This window comes from Sander lucioperca, chromosome 1 (genome assembly GCF_008315115.2).
Source record: "Sander lucioperca isolate FBNREF2018 chromosome 1, SLUC_FBN_1.2, whole genome shotgun sequence".
Classification (NCBI taxonomy): Eukaryota; Metazoa; Chordata; class Actinopteri; order Perciformes; family Percidae; genus Sander; species Sander lucioperca.
The window spans coordinates 39862337-39879720 of NC_050173.1; the positions used below are offsets into that span (position 1 = coordinate 39862337).

General features: G+C 40.5%; 1 protein-coding gene across 1 annotated transcript; it reads left to right on the forward strand.

Moving 5' to 3' along the window:
- The first annotated feature begins 633 nt into the window (after positions 1-633).
- dnd1 (DND microRNA-mediated repression inhibitor 1) lies at positions 634-16438 on the forward strand. The gene is made up of 5 exons (XM_031319563.2): positions 634-805; positions 3827-3932; positions 11216-11541; positions 15093-15225; positions 15831-16438. Exons 1-5 carry the CDS (start codon positions 785-787, stop codon positions 16358-16360), a joined length of 1116 nt encoding a protein of 371 aa, XP_031175423.1. The 5' UTR covers positions 634-784; the 3' UTR covers positions 16361-16438.
- The last annotated feature ends 946 nt before the right edge of the window (positions 16439-17384 follow it).

Here is a 17384-nt window from a genome sequence, read left to right on the forward strand (position 1 = left end):
ATTATTTGAAATATTTCTATCATTTAAAAATGTTTTAACATTTAAAAGAGGCATATACAAACAAAATCATACAAAAAAAGGATATTTAAAATGTATTTTAACGGTTGCATTTAACATTCAATTTGGTCATCTAGAAGGTGAGACAAGAGAAAAATGGCACTTAGAGACTTTTTTTTTTATTTTCAATAATATTTTTGAAAAAAAAAATCTTCAAGTCTATTTATATTTAGTCTCAGGACAAGTGTTCTTTTTAAACAATGACTGCATTTTTTATATATTGTACTAGATTATTTGAAATTTCATAGGTGGGACTTGAAATGTCCTTCAATTCTGTAATGACCCATGTAACCTAATGTAACGGACGTTCACACTCTAACTTTAAAGAAAAGTAGGCTTCATATTTTCGTTTGACACAATATGCAAATGAACGATTACTTTCCGAAAATAATAGGCTAATCTGTGTTGTTTTCTTTTTTTTCAGATGACATCATTAGGCTACTTGTGTTTTGAGAAGAAATAAGTTACCATGATTCTATGATGGTTGTTGATTAAATATGTTGGTTAAACTAGGGCCACTGATGAGTCTCCTTAAGGCTACTTTGTTGCAGACTTGAATTTTGCTCGAACTTGTCCTGAATGCAGCCCACGCCGCGGCACGCGCCGACCGTGAAGGTAGCGTGGTGTCAGGTGCACTCTGCTGGCCAATTGGGGCCCCAGCCAGGTGCGACCACGAGCTGCGGTGACGTCACTGACCGCACGAAAAACAACCAACAAGGTGGAGACGATGGAGAGCAAGCAGAGCCAGGTAAATTGTTGTTGCTTTTCTTTGAAATTGTGGCAGCACGGTGGCTCAGTGGTTAGCACTTCTGCCTCACAGCCAGGAGGTTGTAACAGTGACTTTGTTGCTGGGCTTACACTGGCATTCCGTTGTGTCTGGGTTGACTGGGTACAGTTGTTACACGTTTTGCTTTTTTCCATTACCACAGCAAAACACAGTGAGCAATGGCTCTCCCAAACAAAGATGGATACAATCACTTCTAATTTGAGTTTGTAGAGCAGAGGCCTTACTGCTTTCCCCTCACACTGTCTGTTAAGATAACATTCATATTTTTGTACCATAGAAACACTTTTTCAGAACAAAGAAAAATACTCAACATATGTAACATGATGTTGGGTCTTTTGGATAAATATTGTCACAAGATATAATAAATACAATTACTCTGTCGGGACAGAAGCCAGTTTCACTGTTGATGCAGTCTGGGATTGATTGTGATTGGGAATTTGGGGGGAATTGTTGGGTCTGTAAATTCTAGAGTGTGGTCTAGACCTACCGATCTGTAAAGTGTCCTGAGATAACCCCTGTTGTGATTTGACACTTTAAATAAAATTGAATTTGTAGGGCTGTATGATATGAGGAAAATATGCGTTAACGTTGTTGAATATCGTGATAACTATAGTACTTGAATAAATAAACAGATATTCAAATGGACTTAGTTCTCATGCTTTTACTATCCTGCTGAAGTACAACAAAGTGCTTGTTGAATTAAAAAAAAAAATTGTTTTCATTATTTTATTGACCCAATGAATCATTGACCTGAACACAAAATGCACCATTTAACCCTTGTGTTGACCTCTGTCTGTTTTGCCTGTTCTTAAAGCATAAAGTATAAATGATCACCCAATTCTGTGTTACATCTCCTTAGCCAACTTCATTCCAAATAATGACCACTAGTTTAACACTTACTTATGGAATTCATAGTCAATAAGCCACATTCATATTAAATTATACCTAATTTTCGATAAAAGAAAAACCCAGAAATTATGAATTATTTTGACTAATAGTTAAGATCAGAGAAACCTATGTTGATAGATAATCACAGCCTGTTTTGTGTATGGAACCATCCAAGTTATTTTTGGGCAATTTGGTTGAAAGAAACCCATATTTTTGACATAGAAACTTTGAAAACGGGTCAAATTTGACCCAAGGACAACCTGAGGGTTAAAAAAAAGAATAACAGCTACATGTTAAAGTTCAAGTGCGCAGAAAAAAAAAATGTCTTTCGCAGTGTGTTTACTGCGCGAGTTGATATCGCGATGGCGATTAAAAACAAGGATTCCTGTGCAGCCCTAATGATTTTCTCTCAACACTGTTCCCCTGAGATCATGACCAGCAGCAGGCGGGTCTTGTCCTGAAAATGGCAATGAATGCCATAATCTGTACCATGTGGAAGGGTTTCTGATCCATACGGGTGAATGGGTGTGCTCACTAGATTTCTAATGGCATCGGTTTGCTCTATATCACTCAGTACAGTAACAGTTTGATAAGTTCTGGAAATGGAATCTGATCCATACGGGTGAATGGGTGTGCTCACTAGATTTCTAATGGCATCGGTTTGCTCTATATCACTCAGTACAGTAACAGTTTGATAAGTTCTGGAAATGGAATCAGTGTTGACCTGGAAAAGACTATATTTAGGCTGTGTCGCAATTAGGGCTGAGGAAAATATGCGATAACATTGAATGTGGCGATATTACTTGCGATAAATAATCAGATATTGAAGTGTTCTCAGTTCCGCTGCTGTCAGTATTCATTCTGAATTACAACAAACGGCTTGTTGAATTTAAAGCAAAGGAAATCATTTCCAACATTATTTTATTGAACAAATTGACAGTTCCATTCTAAAGTGCCATTTTCTTCTGATATTTTCTTTTAAGTAACAAAAAAATCTCTGAGTGTCTATTGCGATATACATATATATACAAATTCAATTTAAATTCAATTTTATTTATAGTATCAAATCATAACAAGAGTTATCTCGAGACACTTTACAGATAGAGTAGGTCTAGACCACACTCTATAAAACTTATAAAGTCCTAACAATTCTAGTAATTCCCCAAAGAGCAAGCATAGTGCGACAGTGGCGAGGAAAAATTCCCTTTTAGGGAGAAACCTCGGCCAGACCCAGGCTCTTGGTAGGCGGTGTCTGTTGGTGCGATGTGTTTATTGCGCCAGTTGATATCGCGATGGCGGTAAAAAAGCGATATATTGTGCAGCCATACTCACAATATAATATGACCAAAAACCTGGGGGAGAAAGCATGATCAGTCCACGGACAGTAAAGGCAATGAGTTTCCTTATTTGACACAAATCTATATGTATTTACCTGTTATTTCTGACAATTTGATAAACAACAATGTATATTATGCTTGAGTTAATAAAACCCCAGTTAAAGGACATTTCCGGCGCAAAATTAACCTAGGGGTTTATAACGTGTGTACCGAGTCGAACGTTCTCTGGGATATGTTTTCTAGGGGTGTGCCAAAAAATCGATTCATATTCAAGCTCTGCCGATTCAAAATCGATTCATAGAATTCCAAATTTTTTTATTTCTTTTAGAAAACAGTCATGAGCAGTCGAACCACGAACGCCGTGTAACCAGTACCACAGCTCAAACACAGCGTTCGTGATTCAACTGCTCATGACTTGTTTTCCAAGATGGCGCCCGAATGTAAACAAGAACGCTACTGTCTTTATAATCTATCTTTTAATAAACTGTCTGTACACTTACAAAGTTCTCAATGCTACGGTTTGCATGTAGGGACCCTCATTATGCTAAGTGTGGTGCTATTTTGAGCCTTGTTAGTGGTATAAAATAGTGGTATGAAATAGTGATTTACCAAGTCCCCCGAAAGTTAGCATTAGCAGCTAACCACCAAAAAGCAGTTGTTAGCCATAATCTACTGAGGTGTACTTGATTTCAAATAAATGGGCTGAGGCACAGGGACAGGTTGATGAGGAATTGTTCCCACTCTGTTTCCCCGTCAGGTGCTGAACGCAGAGCGGGTGCAGGCGCTGGAAACCTGGCTGAGAACGACCGGCACCAAGCTGACTCAAGTTAACGGCCAGAGGAAATATGGAGGACCGCCAGAGGGTGAGAGAGGCTGCTCGGCTCAAAACACTCTACCTTTACACCAGACTGCAATCAAACTAGTCTCGCATAGCCAGACCTTCCTTCCTTCCTTCCTAGTCCACACAGCCTTCCTGGATGGGAGGAAAACGTGCTCTGGTTTATTGGCATTTCTTTTAACCAATCACAATCGTCTTGGGCGGACGGAGTCACAGTGCCTCTGCAAAATAGCCTCGGGAAGGAACTTGTTTTGGTGGAACATGTGAACGTTCAAAAGTTGTTTTAGACGTGCAACAGAAAATTCAGATTGGACAGATACATCGAAAAAATCAATACAGCATAGTATGGCGATATTTTCTCTGGCAATACTGTATCGATACACAGACGCCAAGTATAGGTCTATTATTATATATGTGTTGGTGAGTTTGTCTGCTTGACAATCCCATTTCGCAGCAATAAAATTGCAATAAAATGTGAGCAAACAGAAATGTATCTTTTTAGATAAAACGGATGTTGACAACGTTTCCTTTTGAGGACATAATTTGATATTGGGAAAAATTTGAAGTTGGAAAAAAAGGTAATCAATTTCAATATATCGCAGAATATTGCAATATGTTTAATATCCCAACAATATTGTATCGTGACGTAAGTATTGACAGGCCTTTGGTGTTTCCCACCCCTATAGTCTAGCTAGCTGTCTGGATTTACCCTGCAGAGGTCTGAGGAGCAGTTACAGGGTTTCTGCGGGGTCTTAAAAAGTCTTGAGTCTAAAATTTCTAAATGAAAAAAATAGTATTTTGTGTATTGTGCTCTAGGTCTTAAATCATTTTAAACATGTCTTTATTTCCCTACCTATAATGCTCATCGAAATGTTCCTGCAGCACTTTACAATGCTCTTTTTTTTAATTCTGTGGTGTTGTAGATCTTTCTGTCGCTAGTCCAATTATAATTTGCTGTATTAGGACTACACATTAGACCAACATGCTACTTATATTGCAGCCGATTTAGAGACCAGACCTATAATGCCGATGAGGAAATTGGGGAATTGTTTCAGACAATGTTTCTGGACTCTGACATCTGACTTTTTTTTTTTTTTTTATGTCGCGACATAGGTCTTAAATTTCATTCATAATTGTCTTAAAAAAGTCTTAAATTTGACTTAGTGAAACCTTCAGAAACTCTGAGTTACCCATAGCAATTTAGCTGCATGCCTTAACTACACCCTGCAGCCTGTTCCTGTTCCAAATCCAAACTATCTAATGAATTAACCCTATATGTGATCCAGTGGTTTCCGCAGGGTCTTAAAAAGTCTAAAATTTACAAATCTAAATTTTAGGCCTTTTAAAAAGTCAAATTAGTATAAGTATTGTGTTCTAGGTCTCTAATAATTGTAAACGGGTCTTAATGTTCCTACGTCCATGCAACGCTACCTCTAATGTTCTGTGTTTTTTATTCTGTGGTGTTATAGTTCTTTCTTTCGCTAGTCCAAATATAATTTTGCTGTATTAGAACTACAAATGAGATCAACATGCAACTTATATATATTATTGGTGCGAGTCTCTTTCGGATTGTACCCCACACATAAAACAGATTTTATTCTTCAGCTATGGGGGAAGTGCAAGTTTAGCGAGACTTGGCTTGAAAAAGAATTTGGGGCTCAGTTGATGTTGTGATAAAAGTCTTAAAGTGCTCATATTATGCTCATTTTCAGGTTCATAATTTTATTTTGTGGTCATATCAAAATAGCATGTTTTTTTTTAAAATTAAACCATGGTTAACATGGTTTAATTAAAAAAACAAAAATACCATATATTTGTTGTACTGCACATTGCTGCAGCTCCTCTTTTCCCCCTGTGTGTTGAGCTCTCTGTTTTAGCTACAGAGTGAGGCATCTCAATTCTGTTCCATCTTTGTTGGGAGTCGCACATGCGCAATACCTAGGTAAGGACTACTAGCCAGTCAGAAGCAGAGTATGAGGGCGTGCCATGCTAGCAGCTAGGCGAGCATTATTTTTATTTTTTTTTATACCTTTATTTAACCAGGAGGTCCCATTGAGATTCAGAATCTCTTTTACAAGAGAGACCTGGCAAAGGTAGCAGCCAAATCACACAAATGCATACATAACAAACACCAAATTACATTTTCACGATAAAAGAAGTACAAAATGTTAAAAATAAAAATATAAAAACACAATGAGACTCTTAAGAAAAACAAGAACATGTCTCCATCACAACACTCTTTACAGTAGTTTTAAATTCATTTATGGACATAAGGGTTTCTAACTTTAGCTCTTTTTGTAGATTATTCCACCCCCAAGGTGCTAAATAAGAAAAAGCAGTTTTTCCCAATTCGGTTGTAACTCGTGGCACCTTAAAAAGCAACCACTTTGAGGAGCGTAGCTGATAGGTACCAGAGCAAACAGAGAGGAGGTTACAGAGGTACAGTGGAAATTTGCCAAGTATAGCTTTATAAATAAAGATATACCAGTGCTGTTGTCTACGAATTTTGTAACGTGTTACAAAGTGACGCACATTTGTCACGGAAGTAAAGGCTGGACTTAGGGCTGCACGATTATGGCCAAAATGATAATCACCATTATTTAAATCAATATTGATATCACAATTAATTATCACGATTATTTGTTGATTTTAACCAAAACAAATGTTATTGTCACATAGGCTAATTATAACTGCTTTCACATCCATATTGTGCTACATTCCTGCTAGTGTACAAATATGTGCATCAAAATAAAATAGATCCTCTTATTCACCAAAATTCAGTGCATCTCCTTAAAGAATAAATAAAAATAAATAAAACAAGAAAGAAAATGTAGCAAAACTTCAACACGGCACTATTTTCCATTTTCCATTTTCCATTGAGTAAATATATTTTAGGAAGCAAAATATAAACTTGCATTGTACCTGCATAACGGATATGAATAAAACTCAAAATATACAATCAATAAAAAACAAATATTCCATAACCGAATGTAACCAAATGAGAACATTTCAAGGCAGAACTATGCAGAAAATACTAGTTTACAGGTTTTTGGAAAGAAACACTAGCCTGTCAACATTTTCTGGCTTGAGGGATGAGCGCAGGCAGGTCACCACATCCCCCCCTGTGCTGAACACTCTCTCAGAGGGAGAACTTGTAGCCGGGATGCATAAGTACTTCTTTGTACTTGAGAGTAGTGGGAAGAGTCTCTGATGTTCCCTCCACCAGTCAAGCGGGTCCTCCTCACTGTCTAGGTTACCTGATTGTAGGGATGACTGTAGCTCAGAAGATATGGCTTGTTGTTCTCGGAGAGGACTGAGTCTTTGTGTGGCTCCCTCAGCAGTCTTGAAGAAACTCCCTAAGGTTTTTGTCTTTTTTGTAGTGGGTGCATCCTCAGCAGTCTCACCATGGGGATCAGCTGGGCCCATGTCCTTGAAGAGTGTAGTAAATAAGATATGAATAATGAATAGCCCTCATAATCTAAACGTATTTCATACATAGTACATAGTACATTACACGCCACTGGATTTCATATCATTTTAATCTACTTCAAATCATTAATTTATCATACATTCTGTGTACCTAACATCAATATAATTACTTGGGTGCAGTCCTCGCCATTTCAGAAGTCAGTCAGGCATGAATTGGTGCAATATTGTCCTCACTGACGTGGCTCAGCTTGAACCGTGGATCAAGTGCAGAAGCCATATCGAGCAGTTGTTGTGTCAGAGGGTCATCGTATTTTTCATACAGATAGCTCAGGATTTTTGTCTTGATGGTGCAGGTTAGGTCTGTCTCATCATCGTTCACTTTCAAGATGGAGGATCTGAAAAGGTGGAGGACTGGCTTCACAAAGGAAACGCTGACATTCTTCTCACTGGAAAGCGCATCAGTAAATTCCGATAAGAGGGCTGAGGGATTTGTTGATGGCCTCGAGGACGTCTGTGTCCTGCCAGGTGGGGATGAGGTGCCGGGCTTTTCTGTCATCGGACAAGACCTGAGAAATCACAAGACCTGAGAAATCACAAGACCTGAGAAATCGCCCTCTGCTGCTCCAGGACTCGTGCAATCATTGCCTGCCTTGATCCCCACCTTGTGGGACACTCGGTCTTCAGTGTATGCTCTGGAAGCTTCAGTTCTCTTTGTGCCTTTTGTTAGCTGCTTTTTTCGTCGCCAGCTGTAAGAGAAACTGCTTACCAGCTTTTTGCAGAGACCAACTGCTCGGTCAATCTGAGGATCTCTCATTGCATACTCTAAGAAAGAACATGAATAAATCATACAGTGTTTCCCACACACAGACTAATGTGTGGCGGTGCGCCGCACTATCAACACCGGCCACCGCACATTGCGTTTCGTTATTCTTTTATTTTTTTAAACGCTATTTAAAACACGTTCTTCTGCATTTCCTTTCCCCACTCACCTCCGTCTCTCTGTCACTTGTGTCTCGCTCAGATAAACACACACACACACAGCTCCTCCCACCATGCGGTGTTTGGTGTTTTTAGCCCCCAACGTCGCCTATCAGGCAGCGCGGCAATGGGTATGTCCTTATGTCAAAAAAGTTATGTTAGGGTTAAGGTGAGGGTTAGCTGCCTGTAAGGCGACGTTGGACGCTTAAAACACCATCGAGCCCACCGTGCACACAGCGTCTGTCTCCATAAAGGAGAGAAGACGGCTGGCAAAATTCACTAGTTCACGAAAGGTCGGTATCTGTCTCGTGAACACCTTTACACAATCACACATTCACAATCACCGACCCGACTCTTGGCAAACAAGCGATTGCGCCTGCTTTAGAAAGTTAACTAGTCGCAAGTTTGCAGTAAAATGCAGTTGGGTTGTCGAGGTCAAAACACTATATGTAGCAGCTGTGAATCAAATAAACGCATTATAAATGTTATGTCATGTTTTACTCTCACGCTGAATGTTTGCTGCTTTAATCCAGATGAGTATTGAACAGTATTTTCCGCGACTGAAAAAGGCACGTGTTGAGGATGAGGACCAGCCTGAACTGGAGGTATCAGTCTGAAACAGAGCTGAACAGTCCGACCAGTGTAATTAATTGTTATTCATTTGTTTACAATATTTTCAGGCTTCAGCCAGTGAAAGACAGGGTCAGGGAGAGAGAGAGATAGATTTGTGAGGTATTGAAGTAGGAGAGGAGGACAGCATCCAACAGCGTGTCCTCGTCAGTTTTTGGTACTTGATTGTTATGAAAATAAGAAAACCCCCCCCCCCCCCCCCCCACCACAAATTGCTTTCTAATCTGTGGGAAACACTGTCATATGTAAAATTAAACTACAGATTTGATAAACAACCCCAATCATATTATTCAAGATTTAAGTTAGTTAAATCTTATGTCAGACAACATGAGTAAAACTGTTTGGTTTCTCAACACTAGCAGATTATATATATATATATATATTTATTTATATTTATATTAGGGCTGGATGATTAATCGAAAAATAATCGTAACCGAAATTCAGAGCCTATAACAGACGTAATTTTACCAAGTCGGTTATTTCGGTCTTTCAATCCTATTAATATTTCCGCGGCTGCCCACTGTGTGTTAATGTACTTTCCCCTTAAAACATATTACGGCCGCCGCGTGTGTAGTCACGTGACTCCGCCCCGTCCAGTCTGCGACCATAGGTGCTTTCGGATCGGATAGTACTTGTACTTTTTAGAGGAAAAGTACACTTCTAAGCAGTTCTAAGAACTACTCTCCCCCAAAATCTTTTTTCCCGTTTGCATTCCCACTGGCCAAGTGGCCATAGGGACTGGTAGGAGGGGTAAGGGAGCGACGCAAGCATGGCAACTGTCTTTATAGCATCGTCACTAGACCTTAGCGTCACATACAACAACAACAAATGATGCTAATACTTGTGCACTTTTCCTATATTAAATGCACGTCCATTCTCGTAGTAATTCACGTAATGTTTTGCTCAACACAGACGGGGCTTTATTATACTCGGAACAGACCCCGCCTCTGCCTGCAGCGCTCTGTGTGTGTGTGTGTGTGTGTGTGTGTGTGTGTGTGTGTGTGTGTGTGTGTGTGTGTGTGTGTGACGGCCGCAGGACACGCTTGTGGAGTTTAACTCTGAAAAGACAGTTAACCACAGGTTCCCGTTAATCTTATGATGGACATTTATTATTTATTTTCTACATTTTTAGGAAATTTTTTTTTATTTAGAATTACTTTTTTATAAGATGTTTTTATTTCATTGTAAAATCTACTGTTGTAGATTTCAGTTCAGTTGTTTGAAATATTTAATAAATAAGCATTAATTGCTATCTGTGTTGTTTCCTTATTTTAGAATCACAAAGATAGGATTATGCACTCTTTCATTAGAAAAAATAACCGTGAACATATTTACAGTATAAGAAAAGAAAAAAAATTTAAAATAATCGTTCAGTAATCGTAATCGAGGTAACGTGTTCGATTAATCGTGATTATGATTTTAGCCAAAATCGTCCAGCCCTAATATATATATATATTTAACACTGACTTTGCTTTATAACCCATTTCTAGATCCCAATAATCAGCCTTCATTTTCTCACCCACTCTTAATATATTGGCTCTCTGTGTCTGTGTTTACACATTTACATAAATAATTAGCCATCACAATACAATACAAACACATGATGTGTTTAAAAGAGGGATCGACCAATACTGGTTTTTCAAGGCCTATACGGATACCGATTTTATTAGTAGTTAATAAAATCGGTGTTTGGAACCGATGTGCATTTACAGTGAAAATGAAAATCTTTAAGTCAAAATTAAGATTGTGGAATGTGTCCAACACAAAACTTTGTTTAAATGCTTTAAGCAATGATTGAATAAATGAGAAACTTTCAACATAACATCCAGTAACAGAGAGTCAGATAGTGTTGAGGGCGGGACGTGAAGTCAGACTCAGTGGTGAGTGGAACCGAAGCAGAGGGACAGACACAGAGCTGTAGCTGAGCCAAAGTAGACCACTTTTTAATTCATTAACTTTATCCGTTATCAGGCAGATAAAACACCGATGCAGATAATCTGCAAACTGCCAAAAAACTGCCCAATAATCGGTTGTTGTTTATATTAGTTGCCGTTTTGATAAAGACCAATGATTAAAATTGAGTGATGAACGTAAACAATGTTGGGGTGCTCTGATAAACTCAAATGAATACAGGTGTTTTCATTATTTGTGCTATGCATTTTGTGAAAAAGCAACTTTAAAATACTAAGTACACAAATACAAAGTAGCCAGTGATTGTACATTGTTAGATTTTCCATTTGAACTCCCGTCTCCTCTGCGTTGTTCCGTCAGTGTGGGACGGGCCGGCCCCAGGAGCCCGCTGCGAGGTCTTCATCAGCCAGATCCCGCGGGACACCTACGAGGATGTGCTGATCCCGCTGTTCAGCTCCGTGGGGCCCCTCTGGGAGTTCCGGCTCATGATGAACTTCAGCGGCCAGAACCGCGGCTTCGCCTACGGCAAGTACGGCTCGCCGGCTGTCGCCACCGAAGCCATCAATCTGCTGCACGGGTACGTGGTGGAGCCCGGCTTCCGTCTCAGCGTCCGCCGCAGCACCGAGAAGAGACACCTCTGTATGGGAAACCTGCCGGCCGCCACCCAGCAAGAGGAACTACTGCAGGTACCACGGCTCTGGGGCTCGCCTGGCTCAGAACCTTTCTAAGCTTTTAACTAGGGCTGGGCAATATATCGATATTATATCGATATCGTGATATGAGACTAGATATCGTCTTAGATTTTGGATATCGTAATACCGTGATATGACACAAGTGTTGTCTTTTCCTGGTTTTAGAGGCTGCATGACAGTAAAGTGATGTCATTTTCTGAATTTACCAGACTGTTTTAGCTGTTCTATTATTTGCCTTTACCCACTTAGTCATTATATCCACATTACTGATGATTATTTATCAAAAATCTCATTGTGTAAACATTTTGTCAAAGCACATTAGTCAATACTACAATATCGTTGCGGTATCGATATCGAGGTATTTGGTAAAAAATATCGTGATATTTGATTTTCTCCATATCGCCCAGCCCTACTTTTAACGGAGAGATAACCTCAGTAGATTATGGTTAAAACGTTGCAAAAACCGACAATCTAAAAAAAAAAAAAAAAAGAAATTGACAAAATCGTCTGAGAAAGCCACAAAACAGTCAGAAAAAGCTACAAAAATGACCAAAAAAGTGACATGCAGTATACAGTCAAAGATATTTTTCTTTTTTTTATGTATGCATGTCAATAAACTATACAAGTCTGCATAGGCGCCGATTTATGTTTTCCTCCGTGGGTGCTCACAGGTGCCCGCCCTTTAAAAAAAAAAAAAGTAGTCAAAAAATGTTTGCATTTGGGGTGGCCTCTAGCTCACCCAGTAGAGCGTTCGTATGAAGGTAAATATGGTGCAAAAAGGGAGAGCTTGTAGAATACAATGTGAGAACTTGCAGAACAAAAAATCTGAACTTGTATGTTAAAATTTGCACTTGTAAAAATTTAATTTGCACTTGTAAAAATAAAATTTGCACTTGTAAAAAATATTCACACACATGTGATCTGAATTTGAAGTCATACAAAGAAAAAAACATGAGAGCTTGTAAAAAAAATCTGAACTTGTAAATTGAAATTTGCACTTGTAGAAAATGTTCACACACCTGTATTCTGAATGTGAAGTTACAGAAAAAATATTCACAAATGTGTAGATTGATATTTACATGAACACAATGACAGCTGCAAACTTATAATGCAACATTTACTCGTATACTTTTTTTTTACTCTGGTTCATTTTCCATCACAACCACAACTCAGTGATTACAACCTCCCGAATCTGTCACTGCAACTTCACATATGTGCTCTCTCGCATCACAAAGTGGCGAATCTGCGCACCTCGACTTTCACAACACTCTTGACGATACATTTGGTGCAAAACTAATTTGTACCTGTGGACTTAGGCTGTGGAGCTCTGAGCTAACAGAACGGGAAAAGCAGGGTTTCTATCGCCAGATGAGGGACAACTCTGTCCGGCTTATTTATGTAGCATGGAAACTTGGTGGAATAGCATGCTAGCGTTAGCTAACTAGCAGCCAGTCCGCTTCTAAATAAATACCTTTTAATTGTCTAAACATTTTTAACAGTCAAACTAAAACACTGGCGGTGAGCTCCACGGCCTGCAGCCGCAGACGGACCGTCATCAGTGGGTAACAGGTGCCAAGTTTCGCATCCCTGCCGAGAATTGCATCCACTAGGGAAAATAATGATTTTATAAGGCAAAGTACTGTTTAAAAACTAGGCAATAGTAAATCTCTTTGTCATGTTCATCAATAATGATTAGAATTTTAGAAGGTTTAGAGACATCAATGTTTTATCAGACTCTGTAGTAGCATTTCCTTGCTACCTAGATGCAATTTTCGGCAGCAATGAATTCTGCAGAAATTATTGTTTCTGCCCAAGCGGGTGCAATTCTTAGCAGGGATGCACAACATCAGCAAAGCAAGCTCTGGTCATGGCCGGGGGATGGGCCGCTGCTACCGGATGTGGGGCTCTCCGTGTCCCGCTGGAGCTCCGACTGCAGGTCGAGGTCGGCAGCGAAGCTTTCTGGCAAAAGCAGTGTTACTACGCTGGTCGATCCCCACTGATGACGGTCCGTCTGCGGCTGCAGGCCGTGGAGCTCACCGCCAGTGTTTTAGTTTGACTGTTAAAAATGTTTAGACAATTAAATTAAAAGGTATTTATTTAGAAGCGGGCTGGCTGCTAGTTAGCTAACGCTAGCATGCTATTCCACCAAGTTTCCATGCTACATAAATAAGCCAGACAGAGTTGTCCCTCATCTGGCGATAGAAACCCTGATTTTCCCGTTCTGTTAGCTCAGAGCTCCACAGCCTAAGTCCACAGGTACAAATTAGTTTTGCACCAAATGTATCGTCAAGAGTGTTGTGAAAGTCGAGGTGCGCAGATTCGCCACTTTGTGATGCGAGAGAGCACATATGTGAAGTTGCAGTGACAGATTGGAGAGGTTGTAATCACTGAGTTGTGGTTGTGATGGAAAATGAACCAGAGTAAAAAAAAAAAGTATACTGGTAAATGTTGCATTATAAGTTTGCAGCTGTCATTGTGTTCATGTAAATATCAATCTACACATTTGTGAATATTTTTTCTGTAACTTCACATTCAGAATACAGGTGTGTGAACATTTTCTACAAGTGCAAATTTCAATTTACAAGTTCAGATTTTTTTTACAAGCTCTCATGTTTTTTTTCTTTGTATGACTTCAAATTCAGATCACATGTGTGTGAATATTTTTTACAAGTGCAAATTTTATTTTTACAAGTGCAAATTAAATTTTTACAAGTGCAAATTTTAACATACAAGTTCAGATTTTTTGTTCTGCAAGTTCTCACATTGTATTCTACAAGCTCTCCCATTTTGCACCATATTTACCTTCATACGTTCGCCCCATGTTGGCTGAGTCCTTTGCAGCGGCCCGGGTTCGAATCCAACCTGCGGCCCTTTGCGGCGTGTCATCCCCTCTCTCTCTCTCTCTCTCTCTCTCCCCCCACTTTCCTGTCTATCCACTATCTAATAAAGGGAAAAGCCCCCCAAAATAAATCTTTAAGGCGGCTTTTACGATAATACGTAAAGCCGTAAAGTAGGCTTTCAGCTCAGTTCAGCGCCACTTTTCACAAATACAGACCGGATCAGAGATGAAAAGTTTAACCGCGTAACCGTGATCAGCTTTGTTGTCTCTGCACTGGTGGTGGATGTCGACGCACTTCCATCATTAGGTTTAGCTTTTTTAATAACACATCTGTCCATTTTAGTCTCACTCTGATTACCTAATGCACATACTGTAAAGTGGGGGGGTGTCACTAAAGAGGCATTTTCATCCGAGAGACCCCGTGATTGGTGGATAGGATATGGAGCAGGGGACTGACAGCGACATAACCAATCACACTATGACAGACGCTCCACTTAGCACCAACTGCGACGTTTAATTTGAAATGATTGCAGCCTGCTGGCAGTCTGGCACACGTGGGTGCTCCGGAGCTCGAGCACCCACGGTGTCGGCGCCTACGCACTTCTGGCCCTTGATGTGATTCTCTTCTTCAGTGTGGCCCTTTTTAGTGAAAATGCGTTTGTGACTAAAGGTGTATTTTGGTTTTGTACCTACTGTTTTCTCCCAGGTGCTGCGTGTTCTGGCAGAGGGGGTGGAGAGGCTGTCCCTGAAGGCGGGGCCTGGCATAGAGGGCGTGTCTGCTATTGTCGTCTTCTCGTCCCACCACACTGCCTCCATGGCCAAGAAGGGGCTGGTGGAAGGTACGTGAGGGACGGAACTGATACACGGGGCCGGTGTGCGTCTGTAAACATGTTGTCAACCTTTGATATAATTAGGGCGTAATTAATTGCGTTCAAATTGAAATCGAGATTTGAAAGAATGCGATTAGCTAATTGTGAAGACCGCCGTTAATGGAATGTGAAATATTTTTAGTCGAATGTTTGGTGTAGAATTTGATTTAACATTTTTTTTTTTTTTTATTCCTCTTTTCATGATTACATTTACTCTTTGTTCATGAGATACATGCTGAAATAATGTGTTTACAGCCTATCTTCAGTGGATCTTTCATTTATTTGTTATTACTTTATTTATTTAACATGATCGTAGAAGAAGCAATGTGTAGCTAACAAGATTCCCAAATCGAATCGTAATCATCATCATCTGGCTGGAAAATGACAATCTGATTTTTTTTTCCCCCCAAAATCGTTCGGCCCTAGATATAATGCAGAATAAAAAAAAAAATGTTAACAAAGAGATTCATCACAGTGATATGTCTGTGGACTTGTGACGACCTGCACCTGGCAGTTTTTCTGCCGTGACTTATCAAACCTCTGATTGGTCGGTTGCATCTTCTTTCTGTCTCCAGCATTTAAGAAGAAGTTTGCGATCAACATCTCAGTCAAATGGCAGTCGGCCGCGAAACCGAGCCCGGACGAGCAACACAAACTTCCCAAGAGCCTCGTGCCGTCCCCCGTGAAGCCGCCGCGCCACATCCTGCCCGCTCAGCCCTCGGGCCCGCCTACGCGCCTGGCCCGCCCTCAGTCCACCCCGCTGGGTTTCTGCAGAGCAGTGGGAGGACCCACTGCCCCCCCGCCCCCCAACGCCACCTTCCAGGGGCCCCCAGCGCCCGCCTTGTCCCCTGCGACGCTCCTGCGTACGCTGTGCGAGGCGAATGGCGTCGGCCAGCCGCTCTATGAGATTTACTACAGCCACGCTGGGCCGGATGGATTCCTCTACTTTACCTACGAGGTGTGCGTCCCCGGGACGAGCACGCCCTTCAGGGGGCTGGTCCCGATCTTGCCGGGACCCACGGCCTCCAGCATGTGGGAGGAGGCCCAGCGGGCCGCGGCCCAGCAGGTTCTGCACAGGATGTACAGTAATGAGTTGGCTCACTGACACACTCAGCAGATACACACACACATGTATAAATATATACAGCACAGTTTGCTATATTATGTTATATCCAAAAAAAAATGATGTTTAATCTTCTTATGTAGTTTGATTTCTGCATGCTTTTATGAGAGTAGTTTGAAGTTTGTCTTGTTTCATCTTCTGTGGTTTGTTTTCTGCATGTTTTTTATTGTGTTTTTTATTGCGTTGGATTGGTTCCTCATTTTAATTAAATGAGTTTTGAAAAGAAAATGGGATGGCGGTGTGGCTTTGTGTACAAGTATAGAATGAAAGACTAACCCCTGGTTTCAAGTTAAATTTAAAATCAGATCGTAGACGACTCGTTTGATTTCGATATTACTTTTTAGTGATTATCATGCCTGCTTTTATCGATGAACACGTGTAGTAATACAAGGTTGTGTGTATTTAAAAAATCTGCTCAACATGAAAGTGTTTCCCATCCTGATCATTATTAGTTATCCATAGTGCAACAGGCCTACTGTACACACAAGTTTAGTGTCATACCCAATATAATTTGGACTGCGGCCATTAAAGGAAAAGGAGAGGCTGTCCCTCCCTGCGAGCATAAATTCAAAATATGATCGTCCTAAATCATTCATCTACCTATTTACCAAAAAACTCTTAACACATCCATCTCTGCAGACTGATCTCATGAAGTGGCGTATGTATGACACGCCCATTTGTATGCCATTGTTGGCGTGTTATCAAGACGCATACTCGCTTTTTAGCGTGTTTATCAATGCCGTTTGGCCTCCATTGACTTACATTACCTTGCGATTGCGTGTGAATTGACGTCGTAGCGAGTAGTACGAAAGGGCGTAAATCCGCATAGGGAGGTTGGTTCGGGGTGGAGGATGGGTAAAACACAGGACTTTACCCAGGAGAGCGGGGATCGTGTCCCGCGTGTGGTTTCCTTTCCACATTTGTTCTTTTCCTAATCCCAACCCACGTGTGACGTTTCCCAAACCCAACCGTAGCCTCGCGATAACACGCCACGTGGCTTTAGAAA